The sequence below is a fragment of the Aulonocara stuartgranti genome (assembly GCF_965226115.1).
Source record: "Aulonocara stuartgranti genome assembly, chromosome: 12".
NCBI classification, from domain to species: domain Eukaryota; kingdom Metazoa; phylum Chordata; class Actinopteri; order Cichliformes; family Cichlidae; genus Aulonocara; species Aulonocara stuartgranti.
The window spans coordinates 25468344-25489556 of record NC_138948.1 but is presented as its reverse complement, the minus strand read 5'-3'; the positions used below and the strand labels follow the sequence as shown (position 1 = coordinate 25489556).

At 43.2% G+C, this 21213-nt stretch overlaps 1 protein-coding gene across 6 annotated transcripts in view; it reads left to right on the top strand.

The window, feature by feature from the left end:
- The window catches only part of LOC309718523 (tetratricopeptide repeat protein 28-like), a 190854-nt gene that overhangs the window by 133764 nt on the left and 35877 nt on the right, over positions 1 to 21213 (top strand). For all 6 annotated transcript variants that reach the window (XM_082553855.1, XM_082553857.1, XM_082553856.1 and 3 more), the window contains one exon: positions 15530 to 16037. In XM_082553855.1, coding sequence (XP_082409981.1) covers positions 15530 to 16037 — 508 coding nt within the window. The remainder of the gene's footprint in view (positions 1 to 15529; positions 16038 to 21213) is intronic.

The following is a 21213-nucleotide window of genomic DNA, read 5'->3' as shown; positions in this document are numbered from 1 at the left end:
CAAATAAGCAGTGTTTCCTGACATGCTGTTGTGATGCACTTTATGATCATCACTGACATACGCAGATAGCGATCGTCAGACACTCCGGAGACAATCCATCGTGCTCCTTGCAGTTTCCGCTGCGCCTCAGGACACTGAGTACGCCGTAGAAATTTTAATCATTGGGAAAATCAAATGTCCGCTCATTAATCTGTGCAGAGAGATTGATGTCGCACGGCAAGAGGGATGAAGATGGAAGGTGCCAACTCATCTTCCCTTAGAAAATGTGTAACAATAAGGGATGAAGCCTGATTAAAGGTGCCAGCCAGTGCACCATTAATCTACATGGCTTTGATTGAAATAAATTGGATGCTGGAGTACCCAACAGAAAAACTCCTAGCTCTCCTTACCAATATTTTGAATACTCCCACTGTAGTGCTTGCTTTCTGGGGAGATTTCAAGTGGTCCAGGCAGCCTGGATAATGTGTTGTCTTTTAGTCAGGGATTAATTCATTATCTCGTCACATCGGTGTAATCCTTATTACACATTCGGTGAGTCATTCTCATGTAAATTCGGATAAATGCCATCGGGTCAATCTTAGTGTTCTTCACCGGTGACCAGAAATGTGTCACGCTCTAGATTCTGGACAGACCTCCCACTTAAACCTGGCCCTAGTCCAGCCCAGCCCTCATCCAGGCTGGCCAGAGAGCCATTTAAAGCTCTGGAACTGCATCCCTTTCTCCGGCCCAATCGATAGTGGAGCTGTCAGCAAGACGAATGGAGGCTTTAGGAAGTCCATTTTAATGAAGGAGAAGGAGCAAAGGAAAGAGAGGTACTTGGAAAAGGGTGGGGGCAAAAGGACAGGTGGAGGTCCACTGAAAGTAGCTATGAAAGGAATAAAGAAACACAGAGAGTGAGGAAAGGGGGAAAAGGAGAGAAGCAGAGCAGGAATATGTGTGTGTGTCTTTATTGAACGTGTGTGTAAAATTATGTGTGCGCTGTGTAATACCGTCTGCATTGAAGGTTGGTGATGGGTGGGCTGGGTTGATTTAGCTACAGTAAGACCTATTTCTAGCTCAGCAGTGTGAAATGGCTGCTTAGCTACAGTAACTTGTAAAGCACACTCCAGCACAGAAACCTATATTAGTTTTATCTGGCCTGCACACCAACACCACATCAAGTCTGGCTCATGAATCATGTCAGCAGCCCTGGGGTAAAAAGACATTGTTGTGACAAGGGAGAGCTACAAATCCAAGGAAACTCCCTCCACAGCCACCCTCTACCTACACACTGGCAGATCAACAGATCTGTGCACGTTTGCATTTAGAAGATGTCCTCTGGAGCGGACATTTGATGCATACGATTCTGTTGGCGGTGCTTGTTTTCAGCCCCTTTAACAGGCATTCTGAGCTGATACCATTTGCCTTGCGTCAATATGCAGAAAAGGATACATGCTAATTGGTCATTAGCGGTAGAGGCTCGAGGTTAGGCACAGTCAGTGGTGTAGACCAACAATCTCTTCTGGGCAGTGGCCCAGCTAAACCCACTGGAGCGATTACTAGCCCTTGATTAGTCAGTGCGACTGTGAAAATGATTGGCCATTTATAAATATAACCAAGTGCCTGCTGTCATCAGCCAAAAAGTTGACAGAACCCTCATGGCATGAAATAAATACACGAGTTTCTATATTTCATTTCACTGTTATAAATCTCAAATAATCTATAAGGCCACTGACAAGTAAGTTGAACAGGGGATTTTGTTAAAAGGCAATATTCTGCTTGGAAACTCATCCGAACAATACTTTGACATGTATCAATCACCTAAACACTCTACAACCCCCCCCCCCCCCCCCCCCCACCACCACCACCACCACCACTCCTCTATGGCAGTTCCTGAAGGCAGTGGCCTCTCCCAGTGAGACTATGATGCTCAAGCTGCTCTGGAATGGTTTGATGAACAACACAAAGACCCTGACACACTGACCCAGCCTCCAAACTGCCAAGACAACAATGTGAATGAGCATCATCCTCTGGCTGTGCTGAAACACACCAGAACCTCTGAAGCCCCACCCAACAACTCAAAGGATCCACTGGTGACACTATAGGATACAGCAAGAGGTCCTGTGTCAGCACCGTTATGGGTCAGACCTGTTTTGGTAGCACAAGGAGGAACTTTACAATATTATCCATGTTTTAATCCTGTGGCTGTAAAAAGTTTCCCTTTCTTCTTTCACTGAAACAGGTTGCGTTGGAAAGAAATGCTCCCTCCCCTCTGTGTTTTCCTTTTCTCCTGTATTTAAAGAGTAAAGCCAAAAATAGGACGTCGCTATTCAGCCATCTGTAAAAAGGATGAGTTTGTCCTTAGAGATAAGGTGAAATTCAGAGTTTTGGACAAGTCCATGTGTGTTTTCCAAATGGTTTCTGTGCTACACGTGAACAAGAGGTCTCCCGTGGGAGTCAGAGAGGTCAGTGCAGCTACAAGCATTTGATGTTTACATTATATATAGCTGCTGCACACACAGGGATGTAGGAGGCGGCATATTTGCACAGTGAGGAAATGGTCTTTTTGCATGACTCCCTGACATCACGCCAAAGACGGGGGATTATAGCTCCTCAGTTTGGTTTGGCGCAAGCTTCCGCACAACTCCTATACGCTGAGATTTGTTCTCTTTGTCGCTTTGTCTCTCACCACTCTTATCTTTAGCTTTTGTCCCGACTTACAGCAGTGTCAGCGTTCTTGTCCTTGTGGCACGGTATCCAGAACTTCCAGAGGCTTTCTTGGACGGGAGCCCCGGTTACTGTATGAGGAGGTGGATTGTGTCTTTGTGGAAAGCCATCAGAGAGAGCAATAAAATGGAGAGAAAATACGATGCCCCAAGTGCGTGAAATGAAAGTACTCCATCTTAGGAGGGGATGAAGCCCTCTGGGTTCTGCTTATACTTGACCTTGCAGCACACGTGGTTTGGTCTCTAAATAACAGTCAAGTCAGGAATTAGCTGGCTACACATCAGTTTTGGAAAAATCTCTTGAATGTGCAGCCTTAAGTGTAGCATATTCAGTAGAAGTCTCAGAGGTAAACAGTCGTCTGGTTCATTTTATTGCTTCCTTACTCAGAACTAAGTTGCTATTGCTGGTGCTGTTGGTAGAGTTAGTTGGCTTTTGCTTCTGACCAGGTGTGTCCATCTCAGGTTGGATTGGCTCTCATCAGACATGCAGACGCACACAAGTACACTGATGGACCATTTATCCTGAGATTTAATTACGGTGGACAGAGCAGTAAGTTTTGATTTCATAGTAAATAAAGTACTGTTTAACCGTCCTGCATTATTAATGAGCTAACACAACTTAAAGTAGTAGTAATTTACCTATTTAATTAAATGCAAAATGTAAAAACTGAGTAACAAAAACAGGCCGTTGAACAGTGAGGTGCACATATTGTTCCCATACTCGGAGGAAATTACATCCTTGACTGGAAAAGGGAATTTTAGTTTTTGATATTTCTCCTGCAAATTAGCCATAATTGGTTCATATTGTTTTTGATACCAGACTTGCTTTTACAGACTGCACACAGCTGTTTGTGTGCGCTATGTTTTGTGATTGCGGTGAAAGCATTTGCCCGCATGCATATGTGTGAGCTGGGTGTTTGTGAATATGTGCACGGGCACGTTTTTGACTTCATCGCCATTCGGAGAGGCTTAGCGTGATTAGAGTTGCGTGATCCTCTGAAGAGTTAATGATGAGAGAAGCAGTAGCTCCGCGGAGGCCAATCACACACTAGCCTCTGACAGCACACGGAGGCTTATCTTGCTCTATGCAGTGTGTGTTTCTCTGACTGCGTGTTTGTGTGTGTGTTTGTGTGTGTGCACCACATGGGCTCTAATGCGTGGGAACATATATTTGATGGGGTTTAGCTATCATTTCTCATGATAGTGTGTATTATCATTTACCATGAACACCATTAAAAATATGCATGATTTCTTTGTCTGGGTGTTTGGCATTTGGGGGTTTATGGACATACAATGAAGAATCCATAATCATATAGCTTCATTATGCCAGTGCCAGACATAGATCCAGCACAGGAGGGGCTCTTGGTACCTCCGGGTCTCGTTCGGGGCTACACACCACACTGAAGAAGGCCGTTGGCTGTTTTCCCCACCCTCCCTTCACTCTGCGGGACTGACTGACAGGCTTAATGACGCTGTCGGGGTTACAGCATGTCTCCAACTCATTTTCGAATGTGATTGAAGTTCGCAGTGGGTAGCTTTTCATCAGTGTTGAGCAGACAAAAGGGACCTTTTTCAGTGTTGTCTTTGTATGTGTGTGCAGTTTGTGTGTTTGCACATGTATGCCTGGAGCTCAGATGAGATGCACAAGAGAAATCACTTTATGGTTGTAACCCGGACTGTGCAGGAATCCCATGTTCCCAGAGATGATAAGCTTTCTATGGGCTTGTCTCTAGTGTGTACTTCACTTGTTTATTGGATGCCATATACTGTATATAGACTGTGTGTGCTGATGTAGTGTCAGAACTGTGGACACTGCACAAAAAAAATGTATGTGCCGGCTGGTGTGTCATTATGCCAAGATCTTATACAGTAAGAAAATTCAAAGGTTACACAGCAATACAACACACAGGAAGTGTTACTTAAAGAATCTAGTCTTATTTATTCTCCTGTGTGTCTATTGGATATATTGCTCAGTAGGCTGGTGTAAGACTGAGTACAGTCCACCTTCATTTGGCCATTTGTTGCTGCAGATGTGAGATGAGTCATGTAATAGTTGTTGGTGTTGGCTCAGCTGTAGCTCTAACTCCATCCTCCTTTCCACCCCTCCTTTTTCATTTCCGTCCCCTTGTGGCTCTCTTCTTCTTGTCTTCTAAAGCAGGGAACTTGCCTTTATTAAGCAGCAGTAAGGCATATGTTATGGCTGTGAAGCCTCCATCCTGTTGCTAAATGGCAGTGCAGAAGTGGCCTGTGATTGCTCCGTCACTCCAGTGTGAAGTGGGCAATCGAACGTGGACAAAAATCCACTTTGTTTCAAGCCACACTGGCGTGTGCCCCCCCCCAATCATTCCTGCCCATGACTGATGGAAGTAGAAATCGACTCGTGCTTAGGGAGTTTAGTGGAGTCTTCCTCCTACGTTGGCGAATCCCCCTCTTACATTGCGTGACCTGAACACAAGAGGCATTCCAGAAAAAAATCAGGCCTTCAAATTCCAACCCAGTCCCTGCAGAGTGTTTGGTAAACATATTCGCCTCTCTGCTCTCTCTCTTTCTAGCTCTGCCTCCTTATTCCCCGAGCACCCGCTTTTCCCTTAAATTCCTTCAGTGTGTTTTTCACCAAAATGTGATGTGATTTCTTTTATTTTTCTAGGAACGCCTGTGCTAAAGAAGAAGAAATAGATGTGCTTTTTTCTATTATTTTGTTTATTTATTTACAAGAAGGGGGGGGGGGGGGTTACTTGTGTGTGTGTGTGTGCGATGCTTGGCTGAGATGCCAGCCTAATTCGTGGCTGAAGGGCTGTAACAAAAGCCAATCACCCTTCTACTCTGGCTCCTGTTCTGCCACAGGCGAAAGATACAATCAGGGCCCCCGCTAGCAACTATTTACCCTCTCTGTCAATCAGAGTCCCATGGCACGTGCTCACAGCTGAAGGCACCACTGGCAGGTAGCCCAGCGTCACCAACAAAACATGCCTTTAAAAGCGGCGATTATTTCTGGAATGTCCCTTCCTGTGTCCTCTGCACCACATCCCAGTGCTAAACCTGGAATGCCGCTGATCTCTCATCTGCCATTGTGTTTTGTTTTGTTTTTTTTGTAGTCAGCCTTGTTCTTAGTTGTCCGCATTACCTGCAAATGAATGCCGTCAGTAATGCTCATCTTGGGGAATTTTCCAACTCAAGAAAACTAATTAGGCAATTTGGTTTTGATTGTTCTGCCTTCACTCGCGGAGTTGCACACATTTAAAACAGGAACAGCGTCACCCCAGGAGGTGCACACATCTCAAATGGGACGGAGAATGGAATGTTTCTGGGATTTGGTTTCCATCATGTTGCACTAAGGGAGCTTACCATCCTCATTGTCTTAAATCTCTGTCACAGTGGGAGGTAGTGTGCACATGCGTGGTTTTGAGTCTACGTGTATTTGTGTGCATATGTGGGTAATGTTTTTTATGAATGTGTAATACAGCCCAGTGCTGAAATCCTCCTTTTAGTCTTTATCAGGAAGACCAGTTCTGTCCACCTGCGGCTGAAGCAAAGCACCCAGTGGTGCTGAAAGCATGGGGTTAGTCTGGTGTCGCTCGGAGGAGCCACTTTCTATGGAGCAGTGAGGTGCGAAAGTGCTTTGGAGGGATAGCCCTGTCTTTTGATCCCGCAAAGTGCTGGTGTTGATGCCGTGTTCTGCAGACTGCCTAGGCCACAGTAGCCACCACCACCAGGCTTGTAATTACATTTGGGGAATAAAAGCACAGAGGGAGGAAGAGATTTAAATGGTTTGTGTGCCTGGCTGGAGGTAGAACAAGGCCTTTTCACTCACTCAGCTGCATGTCTTTGCTGATTTATTTTCCTAATACTGCAAAGCATGATGACAAGAGTCAGCATTAAGCACGATTTAGCTAGCAATTTAACTTGCACACGAGAGGTGAGAGATTTTCTTGATGGGAGCATTTGATTTTATTATTATGTGGCATTCCTTGTTTGTACAGAGGACTGAAACTGCATGTTTAGCTGCTTTTGGAGAGGAGCAGCTGGCATCATGTACCACTGCACATTGTTCCCCAAGACGGACTCCAATGTTCATTAGTGATGCATTAGTGATGTAATCTAATCAGCTTAAAATTTACATTTGAGTTCACCTTCTCCAGGGCATACATAACAAGCAAGAAAACAAAAGTCAGATCTTTTTTTTTTTCATGAAAATAATACGTCCAATACCTAAAAAAATACCCAGAAATACCCCAAATGTTTATATAGTTATGTGAAAAACATAACAAGACTCTCTACAGTCCTGTGAAAGTACACCACATGATTTAATAGCTTCTCGAACCACCTTTAGCAGCAAAAAGTTGAAGTGATCCTTTTCTGTATGACCTTATCAGCCTCTCACATCATTGTGGAGGAATTTTGGCTCACACTTCTTTACAGTGTTGCTTCAGCTCATTGAGTTTTGTGGCCATTCATTTATGTACAGCTCTCTTACAGTCCAACTGCAGCATTTCTGCCAGTTTGAGGTCTGGACTTTGCCTGGGCCATTGCAAAACCTTGATTCTTTTCTTTTTCAGCCATTTTTCAGATTTATATTTTCAGATTTATATTTTGGTATACAGAGTTCATATTTGACTCAGTGACTACCAGGTCCTGTGGCTGCAAAGAAATGTCAAATGAGCACCCCTCCACCACCATGCTCGACAGTTGGTATGAGGTGTTTGTGCTAATGCGCTGTGTGTGGTTTTCATTTGTCATTATATTGTCTTGTCTGTTATTTAACAGGACGACTGAGGCCTGTAGAGTCTGAGATGTAGCTCTTGGGTTTTTTGCAGTTTCTTTGAACATTGTTTGTGGAACTTTGGGGGAATTTGATGGGACATCCACTCCTGGGAAGATTGTGGGATTATTTTAACACACACCTGAATGCTCCAATTAGCAACCTTTCAGAACCTCTGCTTTTATAGAGTTGCTTACACTTGCAGATGATCATGTAATCACTTGCAGCACCTAACTGTTCCTTACCCCCGTTCCTTTTAATTGCTATGGAAGTAGTAAAGCTGTACTGTTTTTTTCACAGGACTGCATAGAGTATTTATAGGACCAGCGGACACAGACCAACGTTGGCATTTATGGCTACCTGAAAAATCATTATTCATTCTCGCTTTCATGGTCACCACCAGTTCCTTAAAAATATGTGGCTCATTAGCTGCTAGATTTTCACCAGCAGGTATTTCATCAGCTCATGCCAATTTTACTCTTCCTGCTGTGAAGATATTGTGCGGTGGGTTTATCAGAGCTTTTTTTGTTGACAGCAGTATTTTGTTGTTTCTTGTGGAAACAGGGTTGATGACAGTATGATTAGTGAGATAAAAGGGGCCAAAAAGCAATGTTTTGTTTGGTCTTTCAAACATTCATTTGCCCCACTGTTAATGAAAAAAGACTTATTTGTGTAGATTTAAATATTTTAATAGAAATTTGATATTGTGTTCTGTCTGTCAAGTGTACCTCTAAGCAGTCATTTAACTAGTCCGCTCATAATACGATTACTACTACTAATAATAATCATAACAAAAATAATAACCCAGGAAATGTGATCCTTCTGATCTGGGATCACTTTCTGTTAAGCAGAAAGCAGCAAACTCTGTTTCATTGCTGCTGATTTACTGAGAAGACAGAGGAAGGAAACTTAAAGATGTGCACTGCCTGTCATGACTAATTAAGCCAGTGCATCTTTACTTTTTAATACCCCTTTCTTCTCTTTACTATTTTCAGCATTGATCTAGATTGTGAGAATGCTACTTTAAAAACAAAAAAAAAAACTTGATAGAAGTCAAGTTCTGTTTCACAGAAATCCGATGTGGTCTAAACCCATTAGGTGTTAGTGTTAGTGGATTAGAGGAGAGCAGTGCAGGAGCGCCTATCTCCCCTCTAAAAGAGAACTGTGAGGTGGTGATAGTCTGGACGTTTGGTTGTCACTCTTCATTTCATTCTTTGTGTCAGGGTGCTCCAAGCACCAACTCTGGCCAGCTCATATTGATCCGGGTCCTTCTCTCCTCTCCTCACAAGCACACCAAATTTTCTTGTGCACCATTAAAAACATTGAGCTGCGTAGTTCGAAATGCCAGGCCTGACTTGTCCAGCTGTGCAGACTAACAGAGACACACCACTTCCCATCTTTAGGCTTCTGAAATGCCCTTGAATAACCCATGACTTGTGCGTCCTTGGATTGACTGCCTGGTATCCTGCTGAATGCTAACAGATGCGAAGTGGAGGCCTACAAGCTACGCTATATTTGGCACCATGTCCTCAGCCGCAGCAGGAAACCGTAACGGCAGCTAATTAGCTTTTAATGGATAGACTTTGAAACCAGTGTTATATGATGACATGGCACACCCCTTTTAATCTAACTTTAGACTGTTGTGTTGCTTTTGCAGTTTCTTTTATCAGTGTTTGAATGACATGAAACTCAGGGCACTGGAGGTTTTGCACACATGCAAGCCTTTTTTGACATTGTTTTCACCTTCCGGAGATAATAAAGACAAGTTGCCGTGATGCTGAAAACTATTGTGGGTCTGTCTTTTTCTTGCGCATAAAATTGATCAGGAATCAATCGATAGCAAACGGATAAAGAGAGGGACCTATAAACAGAATTGATAATGACACGTGGATCGATAAAATCATGTCAGCAGCCACCCCAGTAGCTTATCCCACCTGCAGTACCTTTGGATTAACTTAGAGTAGTCATTTTCAATTACCTTCAGTATTATTAGAGTTTAAAGAAGGTGTTTTCCGCTCTTCAAAGCACCGTGCATTTCTCTGTTCTGTGTCCTTTTGCTTGAGGCTTTGCAAACCTTGATGTTTACCTCAAGCCCCCCCTGCTCTCAGATGACTTTGAAACACCACTGTGATTTCCCCTTCTGTCACCACAAGGTCTCTCAAGAATTGATTCCCTACAGCAGCAGGCATCACACACAGCTATGCCTGTGGAGATTTGACTTTAGCACAGAAATAAACAGCAGTGTCGTGCAACCCTTCAAGGCTTTGCTCTGATTTAGAGTACATTAAGATTCATTCACAGTGCCCCACTTCCCCTGTGTGCCACCTCTTCAATTTCCTCCTCAACCAGACTTTAGATTCATGTGTTTATATCAGCAGGCAGGAGGGCTGTTTTTGCATTTGAACAATGCTGACATCCTGTCACAGGGGACGGGCACTCTGAGGTAGGGGACTGCTGAGGGTGGGGGGCTGGGAAGCTCAGTTACCGTGCTGCCCTCTCTTTCTTTTCCTCACTTAACATTTGGCCATTTCTGTAAGCCTTGTTTTGTCTAGCATATTGTCAGAGAGAGGGAGCTTGAAATATCAAACCCCCACACCACTTAAAGGGAACAGTCAAATTTTCCACCAACACCAATGGAGACTGTCAGGTTCAATTTTACTCTGTGCCTCTAGTGTTCCTCCCTCTCAGCTGCCTGTTTGCCACCAACTCACAGGCTATAGCCTCAAACAAACGAGTGGATATGAGTAGAAGCATGTTCCAGAACACCGTTGCAAAAATGTGGCTAAGCACAGAAGTACACACACACACACACACGCACAGATGCGCAAACATGACAGAAGACACAGAGCTCAGGGATACATGCGGAATATTTGTGCGTTAGGTTGTGAGATAGTGAGATAGTAAAAATGTGGCTTGCCATGTCGTTATCGTTAGCTAATGATACACGTTATTTTGTGTCTATATGTTTGCAGTGAGTGTGCAGCTCTGTGTGACTGCAGTAGTCAGTCTGACAGGCAGCACAGTAGCTGTAATGAGTGCCCACTGCTTGACCTTTAGTGACAATCAATCCTTTGTGCACATGTCCATTGAAGGCTAAAGGAATTATTAACCTTCCTACCTCTGGCGTCATTCATCTGCACGCTGGAGGTTACACAGGTCAGAGAAAAACAAGTGGCTCCGCTGGTATCTCTTCAGTCTGAATAGATCAAATCAGCTCTGGTGATTGATTAACGTAATTGGCAGCCACCAAAATTATATCTGTATTTCTTTTCTTCTCAGACAAAAACAAATAACATTCCCACAAAGGCGCAGTTGATGATACGGCCCGTCTTTCATTGATTTGCAATTCTGGAAGCAACAGAGTTATGACTTTTATGAATGTTATTTTCAAAGTTGGAAAGGAAAATAGAAACGGGGCTGAAATTTGGCTCCGAAGATGCAACGTTGAATTGAGCTTGGAATGCAGCGAGTTTATCAGCCACCGTGGACTTGTGTGCGTTCGATATGTGTGTGTGTGTCTGTTTGTGTAAGCTCACAAATGCGTGTGTGAAAGCGAGCAATCAGGCACAGCTGTACCTGCCCTCGCTTGGCAAAGCAGAGCATTTGCCTGCTTAAAAAAACAGAAGGTTCTGCTATGGCAGAGAGGCAGTCATTTGGCTGATCTAATGGTGGCTCCCATAGGATCCATATCTGTGTGCAAACACCGAGCGAGGAAAGAGAATGGAATATACACCCATAAAACCAGATGAATATTTTATCATACAAATCCCCACCCCCAGTCCTCCAGAGTGACGTCGCCAGCGTGCCTCCTTTATGTTCCCCCCTTTTTCTCTCTTGTTTTTTCATACATGCATATATGTGTTTTTGTTTTTCGTTGTTGTTTTGTTTCGTTTATTTTTTTGCATGCATAGACAAGAACGCTCACCTTTAAAAAGCCTCGTTCAAGTTCCTTTGAGAGCATCTGTGACTGGTCTGTTCCGTTTATTACTGTTGAGATGTTTTCTTTTTTGTCAAAATGCATCTCTGCAGGTGAATTCAGATCTAAAGACATCCTCGCCCTGGGGACGTCTCCAGCATTCTCTTCTCTCATCCTTCAAACACAATCTCTTCCATAGCCTTTTATCAGGCCCCATTCCTCCTCCTCCTCCTCCTCCCACTCTGCTCTTCCCTGCACCCCCCCGCTCCCTCCAGTGTGTGGTTCTGTTCCCTGCCAGCCAGGCTCCTGTTGCTGCCTGAGCCCAGCTCGTTAAGGGAAACACTGGTGCATGGTCCTCCTCACCTTCCCTCTGCACTGCCTTTTAATTAGACAGCTGTCCCTGTGTGCATGCGTTTTGCAGGAGGATACATTGAGGTGCGAGCGTGTGGTGTTGCAAATGTTCTCAGTCACACTAGTCACCTTTTTGAAGTGACTGGTATCACTTCAGATGCTTGTTTCATGCCTGGGTTAACCCAGGAAGTTAATGATGGCGTATACTCGATACATGGTAGCTTTTATCAAACACAGCTGACACAGATTTTTGCTGGTTTGAGCTTCTTTAAAATGAATATTTGTTTATTTAGCTTGTGTATCTCTTGTTCTGTCTCCCTTCCCTCACACCCAACCGGTCACTGCAGATGGCTGGACATTCTTTCCTGTTAAAAGGGAGTTTTTCCTTCCCGCTGTCGCTGCCGTTGTCTGATTGTTGGGGTTCCCTCTCTAACAAGTCGTTGTTTGGTGCTATATAAATAAAGTTGACTTGTGTTTTACACATATAATGAATGGCAAGCACTCAAATGTGTCATTTAAATACGTAACATTGGGCTTTTTAAATGGGCATATTGGACTACTTTTCTTCTTCTTATTACTCCTCGCCTCTTCCGTATAATACCATTAATAAGACTTTACTAAAATAGGAGCTACTCTGCCCTGCTGCAGCACATGCCTTTTGGACAGAGGGTAAACTTTAACATCTTACACCTTACTGACCTCTAATTCTATCACTATAATGCTATGTGCACTTATGTTTAAGCCAATATAGCAAGTTTAGCCTTCAGACCTTTGTGATTTCTTCTTTAGCTCAAACCTGTGAAGAAGCGTGTCTCTGACCAGACACAGATACAGCCACCAGGTTCAGCTGAAGAAGCAAAGGGCAGAGCAGTGGATGCTTGTTTGTACACTCGCCCTTGTATTTGTTTGCCTATTTTTGTTCGCACAGAAGGAGGTCCCACACCTATGTTTATACGAATAGTAGTGGGAGTCTCTCTACAAGGCCAGCCATAATCCAACTATTTAGATCTCCATGGCAACCAGGCTTGTCCTATAAGCTCTGCCAGTGTGTGATGATAGCCTTGGTTGTTTAAAGTATATCAGACCTCATAGGTCCAAAGTGAAAAAAAGGAGGATGTTCAAAGAGCCATAGTCCCACAGCTGCAAGGCGAGGCATAACCACACAGCTCAGTGCTGCAGTGAAGTGGTGGGCAGCACTCGTCTGTTCCAGTGTAAGAAATAAAACACACACCAGGGGCTCAGAGTCACAACACGTGCATACCACCAAGGCCAGTGATCAAAAGCAGCCTTGCTGCATGACATAAGGGGCTAATTATGTAAAGTATAATGCATTACTTCTAGCATATTCTATGAAAGCAGCCATTTCTCTTATGTGCTACAAAATATAAACATACTTAGTTGTGGAGTCAAAGAGAGAAAAACCAGCAAGAAATCCTAAACTACTGTCCCTGTCAGGGGAAAAAACGGAGCCAAGCATTTCTGATTAACATGTCATCTCAGCCCGTCCTCTATATCCCTCTCGTTCCCTCCTCTCTCCCCGGCAGAACTAGTTTACCTTTCATTAGCAGACCTTTGGTGCAAAATGTGTTTGCTGATAAGAGCCAGTGGTTTATCAACAGTTTATAATGGACGGCGTTGGGATTAATCAAATCAGCACACATCCGGAGAAGGGCTGGACTCTGTAAACACAATCAGATCTGACTCTCCAGACGAATTGAGCGGAGCGGGGGAGACGAGCGTAAGAATGTGGAGGGAGGAAAGATAAGTGCAGAAAAGAAATGGACTCAAATTAGAATGAAGTCAATTTGGCAGAAATTACGCAGCATTATTCCTCTTCCCCGACTGAGTGTTATTTTTTGTAACTAGCGGGGAGTCAGAATGAGCAGTGTTGGGGAGGACTGCAGTCAGAAGTGAGAAAGATTCATATGGTCCCAAGCACTGTCCAAAAACACCGAGCCAAACGCTGTGTATCCTCTGTAACTGGGAAGGCTGGCTCCTCATTATCTGCCTATCTTGGCTTCCATCTGAGGAGAAAATGCAGCGTTGCAGTCTCACTTTAGAGGGACACTGATCACAAGAGCAACTCATCTCAACTGGAGAATGATTGTGCCCCCCTCCCACTCCCCGTTTTCTCTCCCCCGTCTCCCACTGCGCCCGGTTGAAGACAGACAGAAATGAGGAATCCTCTCTGTTTTTCTGCTCAGAAGAGTTGAAGTTTGAATCGGAGAGATGGAGGGAAGCTTCAAAAGGCACATGTAATTGAGCAGCTCTAGATAGGCTATCTGGGAACATGAAACAGCAACAGTTGTGACGGAGGGATAATTGCCTCCCTGGGCTTGTATAATGCCTTGTCGAGTCTTTAAACTTGAGCAAACTGCTGGAAGTCCTTATGTCAGCAGGTAATTGATTCCAGGCATCAGCAGCTATGTGAAATGACGGAACAATAGCGCTGGATTGGTGCATTAAAAAAAGAATGTGTGAAAGATTCAGAGAAAAATGTTTGTCTTTATAAGCATTTTCAAGAGTGTCCGATTGTATTGATTTTTTTTTCTCAGCAATCTTCTTCGCTTTTATATTTATTCAGAGCGCTCAATATTTTCATTAAGTGGTGCTGGAACGATGCAAAAAAAAAGAAAACAAAAAACCCCATCTCCTGCTCTCCAGTTCTTTAAATCGCATCCGTATTTGTATTTGTTAAGCAATATGGAAATGGTTAAAGCGAATTGAATTCACGGAGGTCCCTTGCCTTTTCTCACGACTACATTGGGTAGTTCAGCCTTTGCTATAACTGTAACTTTTAATTTTCCAGTTTTGACTTTCTGGGTATGTTATGATCCAGGTCATTTCTGTTGCTGAGGCTGCACGCAGGCCAGGATGGGCTCTAATGTGGCCTTAACTGTCAGGATGTCTGTCCTTTCCTCTGGCCTCCCTCCAACCCTCTTCCTGGCTGGTGGATGCAGAGTGGGACCTCAGGAAGGAGATGCTTTATTAGATGCCCCTGCATGAGTAATTGAACATCTGTTCACACAAAGACAACTGACCCTAATTCCCAGCTGTTTATCCTCCATATAAACAGCTAATAAGCTTGCAGTGAATGTGCCATATAGGGGGTCAAAAATCTACTTTTAGAAATCTCTATATTTATATACTGAAATGCCTCCTATTTTGCAGGTATAACCAGTGTTTTCTGTAATTTCATTTTCACAGATGGACGTTGGTTATAAAAATGGAAAGACTGACTAAATGGCAACGCCTGGAGTCTATTTCTGTTCTCCGTGTTTTTAGCGCGTGAGAGCTTGAAAGCAGTCAGTCAGTTGGCCGCCCGCAGCTCTGGTGTGAAGCTAAAACACCCATTCTCTCCCTCCTGATTAGCAGTGTCTTTGTTCCGTTGGTGGTGGCGCGCCACGAAGCGTGATTGCAGTGGGCAAACTGGCGGCTTTAAAACAAGCCTGCTGCTGCGCTGATCTGCATCACACTTTACCCCCCTCCTCGCTCAGCCAAAGACAAAATCAAATCAGGTTTTGTTTGTTGTTCAGTCTCTGAGCACTAAGCCTCCTATGAGATTTGGGGAGTTTAGATTTTCCTTCTTTCCTTTCTTTTTCTCATTTGATCTACAGTACATCTGGGTAAAGGGACATATTGGTGTGGGTGGGGAATGTCTGAAGTAGAAGCAAAAAACAAAAACTCACTGTTGCTCAAATGTGGGTGTAATTAATTGTTTTTGTGTTTTCTTTACATTTGCATAGATTTTAGTATCTTGCTGTTTATTTCAGTATCTGCCTTTCTCTTTTTCTCTAGGCGGCCTCAATGGCACTGAGCAGCTTGGGCCATGTATATACAGCCATAGGGGACTACCCGAATGCCCTAGCCAGCCACAAGCAGTGTGTCCTTCTGGCCAAGCAGTCCAAAGATCAACTGTCTGAGGCTCGCGAGCTGGGAAACATGGGAGCCGTCTACATTGCCATGGGAGACTTTGATAATGCTGTCCAGTGTCACGAGCAGCACCTGAGCATCGCCAAGGCCCTGGAAAATAAACGTGAGGAGGCCCGGGCCTATAGTAACCTGGGCAGTGCTTACCACTATCACCGCAACTTTGACAAGGCCATGTCCTACCATACTCACGTTCTGGAGCTCGCGCAAGAGCTGGAGGAGAAGTCCATCGAGATGAGAGCCTACGCAGGACTGGGTCATGCTGCCCGCTGTATGCAGGATCTGGAGAGGGCCAAGCAGTACCACGAGCAGCAGCTGGCTATAGCCGAGGGCTTGAAGGACAGGGCTGCAGAAGGAAGGGCCTCTTCCAATTTAGGTATGTAAGTTTAGGTTGGATGTTGTGTAATGTACACTGTGGTCTTTAATACTGTTAGGCAATTTCTCACAATTGTAACACACAGAATGATGAACAAATACATATTCCTATATCTATACATTTATCTCTAATTAATCTAAATCTGAATCCATAGTAGAGTCTAACAAGAAGAAAGAAAGATAATACTGTAACTATAAGAGGTGACGTCTTATGCTTGGAGACCAAAAGCTGTGTTGCATTCACAATCAGGAGGCTGCGTTTGAACTGATGTACTGGGTCAGCTGGTTGTTAACTGATCGCACTGTTTAAGCAGTTCATCCATAAGACATACAGACAGCCCTCGGTGGTTTATGTGTTTTTATGCTCTTACAGCAGCAGCAATCATGTTATCCTCTGTGTTGACAACCACGAGGTAAACTGTATAATCATGCTGCTCCTTTAGAGCTCTAAGGATTAGTTAATAAATTGATTAGTTAATCAACAGGAGATAAACAAGCTTTTCTTTGTCTGATTATAGATTGTGTCTTGTTGTGTTTTGGAGAATAAAAAACAAAAAATCTGATTAATTTATGTTCGACTTTGAGCAATTACAGTTGACAGCTTCCAATATTTACTGACATTTTGCAGACAAACCATTTAATCCATTAAACCCTTAATACTCACTTGCTCGGTGGAAGTTTGATCAACAAAATAACTTACATCTGTAAGTTTCTCTGTTCTTATAAAACCCTTTCCCTTCAGGAAAATGCACCTTATTTAAGGATGAATTCTCTTGTCTGAGTGGAAGTTGTGATCACGTGTCAAAATGGTCACTGCTAACACGACAGTTTGCGATGCCCAGTGTTTTCACGCATTTGTCACTTAACACAACTATTTCACACACATCCTCCATCAAGTCACCTCCTGTAAGACTTTTTGAGACTTCAGTTACATGCATCTGTTCTATGTGTTGTCACACACTTGAAAGTAGTTAGTGGCAAAAACAATCACTTTTACATGGATAATTGCCATGTGGAATGGCATTGCAGCTCTTTTGCAGTTGCTGGTTAGTGTTCTTGTTCAGCACTAGAACTATTCCACATACGTGTTTGTCCCTACAATTAATTTCAATCTAGAAAGATGTAAAACTGGGGCTCAGGTTTGATTTCAAATTTTCTACCAAGACTTCGAATACTTGCACTTTATTGGACATATTGCTTTGCATTGTCAGAAGTTGAGGTAAACTTTTATGTTGTTGTTGGTTTTTGTTTGAATGTTTTTACTTCTTCTCTAAAAACCGTCAGTCACCATATGGTGCGATCCCTCACTTCAAATGCCATCCTGTTCAGGAGCTCAATGACAGATCTATTTCAAAGCACATCCTCCAAAATGAGGAAGCATCTGGTAGTTTGATAGCAAGAAATCTTGTAGACTGGAAGTAGATAACATTTCAGTTACTCTATATTTACACGTAGCTGCTGTAAACCAAGCTTTCTTGGTTTAAGGCGTTTTTTGAATTAATACAGAACAATGGAGGAGACTAAAGAGATGGAATATGAGTGTTTAATGACTGCTCTTTGCATTGTTTTAGGCTGATTATGAGTTTGAGAGCCTCGTCTTAGGCTTTTGGCTATGTTGCAGGCTGCATTCCTTCGTCTTCTTTAAATGCGCTGCTTATTTATTATTGTTTTACTGAATATTTACGACTCATAAAGCCAAGCAGTATATTATACACTGAAAATATGCTGTGGTGTTACTTTATCATTACTATTTTGTGGAACGTTGCTTGCAGAAATATATATTTAATTCATAAATGAATGTCTCAAGTGGACAGTGCACAGCAGATAATGTGATATAAGGCAAGTGAAGTGCAAGGAGTCTACACTGAGAGCAAGGAGGATGGTGCATGTTAAAATCAGCTGTCATTTCTACTTGGAGACTGTCAGAAAGTAAATAGACCCCCATGCAAGTATGTAATTCTTAATGGGAAATTCCCTGACATAAATTTGCTCTGCTCTCACCTTCAGAATGGTTCAGACTTAATCACATCTTCCATTGAAATGTGAATGTGAGATAGATATAGAAGTTAGGTGGGAGAAAATGTAATATTTGATTGAGCCGGATCTTAAAAATGTAATTACAATCCAGTGTTTCACATTTAAATCCTGCTAAAATTATTAGAAAGTAACCTTGCGGAGTGTGCTGATATAATGATGAAGGGAAGCTTGGGGATAAAGGTGCCCTTTTGGATTTTCAACACCCGATGAGCAGTCTATGATAGGGGCAATTCTTCTGTATTTAGTCCAGCAATTACAACCTGTGCCGGATGACTTATGATAGCCATCAAGACCGTAGTAAACCCGACTCTAATGGACAACTAAGAGGCATAATAGTTCCTTCCAGATAAATTATTCCTGAACCTAATGCGCAAAATTGTGCAAGCAGAGTGCAGGGTTAATCAGCCAAACATAAATTGAAGCTGTCCTTTGACCAGCCTAATGGCTGCACGTTCTGTCTTGCTCTTAGCTCCAACACACACCTGACTTAAAAAAAAAAAAAAAAAGCAAGCTGGTAACCGGTTCCCATAAATTAGGGGTGCCTGTGAGGACGTTTTATGATGCTACATGTGAGCTTTATTACGAGTGGGCACTGTATGTTAGGCAGCAGATTTATTCCTGTCTGTAGTGTGATTGCTGTTATGATGGCAAGAGCAGTTTTATTCATTATTAACATTACAGTTCTTCCAGTCCATGACAGAGTAATGATAGTGTAGCTGATGTGGTATCAAAGACCGCCAGCTGGTGACGGAGCAAAAGCTAAGTGAGTGCGTGGTAACTATGAAGCCTGTTGCTTTGTGGACAGGTGCCTGGACATGCCTGGACCGGCATGTGGATACATTAGCACTCGACACCCAGGAGAGCTTGTTGCCCATCTCCGTGGTGCCTGATCGGTTAGCACTTGTTGTCTGTTTTCTCTCTCTCTCTTCACTTTTTGATGCCTCCCTCTCTCGGTCTCCCCATCTCTCCGCTCACCCCTACTGATTGTAATCTGCAGCTGTCAAGCTCCCAGTAATTGAAACTGACTTGATGAATCGCTTAATTACCTTTAATAGCTGATTCAAGAGGAGCTGAATAATGAAGATAACAGAGAATGAAGTGGAGGTTGTGAAGCATCAGTCCGTAATTGCCCCATTGTTGTTGTTTTTGTTTGCGCCACTGCGCCGTGCATTGTTTTTCCCCGTCATCGGTGCCCGCGAGCCTGCTTATGTAGCACAAGAAGATATGGACTAAAACTAGGGTTGCCAACTCCCTGAAAAATAAATAAGGGACACCTCGTGGCCAGGGCCGGGCGACCCAGTTGTCTTCACCCTTCCCAGTGTGGTGAATTTTCTAGCTCTTTTTTTGTGTGTGAAATTATTTTTTTAACCATTTGACTTGAATTTGATTTAAGTAGATGCATATTCTATTCTTTGTGATATGAACACATGTGAAACAAATGATCATTTAGCCATTTATTTTTAGCTCAAAATGACAACATTAACACAGTAAAACAGGTCTCTTTCTTAAACAGAAGCCTGTCATGCTTAACTTTTGAGAATATAAGTAAATCTTTCTTTAAAAGAACTCTGTCCTGCTTAACTTAAAATAATAGAAAACAATAGAAAGAAAAATATTCTTGTAACAGTGCACATTTAGTGCATTTAGTACAATTGGCTTCAGTTGAGGTATTATTTCAGCTTTTCTAATGCTAATCAGCTGCTCCTGTTTGTAAACCCGCTTGTTCCCATGATTACGCATCATAACTCATCATCATTATTCATCTATGTATTACTTTTATGTATTAGTCATCTATTTGTTGTAATCATCTATCCTTGCAGTTGTTTATTACACAAAATAAATTATATTATCACACTTCTGGCCACATAGCGCTGATATTCACTGCACATGCCCATATTAACGTTTTCCAGCCAGGTGTTTTCCTTTTCCCATTCTTCCCTTTCTCTGAGGGGGAACAAACATTGCTGCTCTAATGCTGGGCTCACACTGTGCGATTTTTGGCCCATTTTGAGCCGATTTTTGAGTGATCGGACCGATTTTGGCCTTCATCGTGCGTCGTGTAGTATACGTCGGGTAACGAGAAGTGATTAACACCTCACGACCAGCTCCCGATCATCAATCGCTCGTGAGGTTCTCACCACAGCCGCTCACACTGCTCGCGCGCAAACGTAAACGTTGGTGAAAAAGACGGCGCAGCACGGCTGTGCAGCGTGTGATCTGGACACAAGCGATGGAGGCACAACTTGTAGAACTTTGGAAAGCTCATCCGAGCCTTTTCGATGTGGCATCACAAAATTATCACAACCACAACAACCGTGAAAATAGTTGGATTTACACTGCTGCTCAATCACAGCTGCCTGATCAATGTTTTTCATTAGCAATTTAGCAAAGTTGATGGTGGTGGTGTGTCTGTGTGAGTGAGAGACAGAGAGAGCGAGCGACAGATTTTCTGTTATAACCTTCATGTTATGGAGGCACAGTGTGAGCACTCAGGTCGCATCAGAGCATCGGGCGGTATAGTGTGAGAGTACATCGTGACATACGAACTTCTAACCCCTGCGAGTCAATCGTGCAGTTTGAGCAGGAGCTGAATAACGTGACTGAAAAAATCGCACAGTGTTTGCCCAGCTTTAGGTGTACTGTCATCCGAGACTTGCACCGCAGAGTCGGCGTTTGTTCCCCTGTTGGCCATGCTTCTTGTTGTGGTCATCTGTTGTCTTCCGGTATTTTCTCCGCAAGCGACCTTTCCTCGACCAATGAGATGAGCGGTAATCTGAATTGTCATACTCGAATTGTCATAAGTGTGCTGTCAGCTCATTGGTCACAAAGCAGGAGAGGGGCTGGGAATTATGTTTTCAAACAAAGTGTTAATTCCATAAACATTTATAGACTACTTTTGATTCTCACTGTATTACGGGACAAAGTGCGTCCCTTATTAGCTCAATACGTCACGTGTACTTTTGTTTCGAAATACGGGACGATTCCGTTTTTTAAGGGACGGTTGGCAACCCTAACTAAAACTAACAGGATGCTGTCTCAGACTTCAAAAAAAAAAGAAAAAAGAAATACTGCCTTTACGCTGTGCACAAAGAGGGAGTGGATGATCGAGTGAAGATTAACGAGCAGTGATAAAAGCGGAA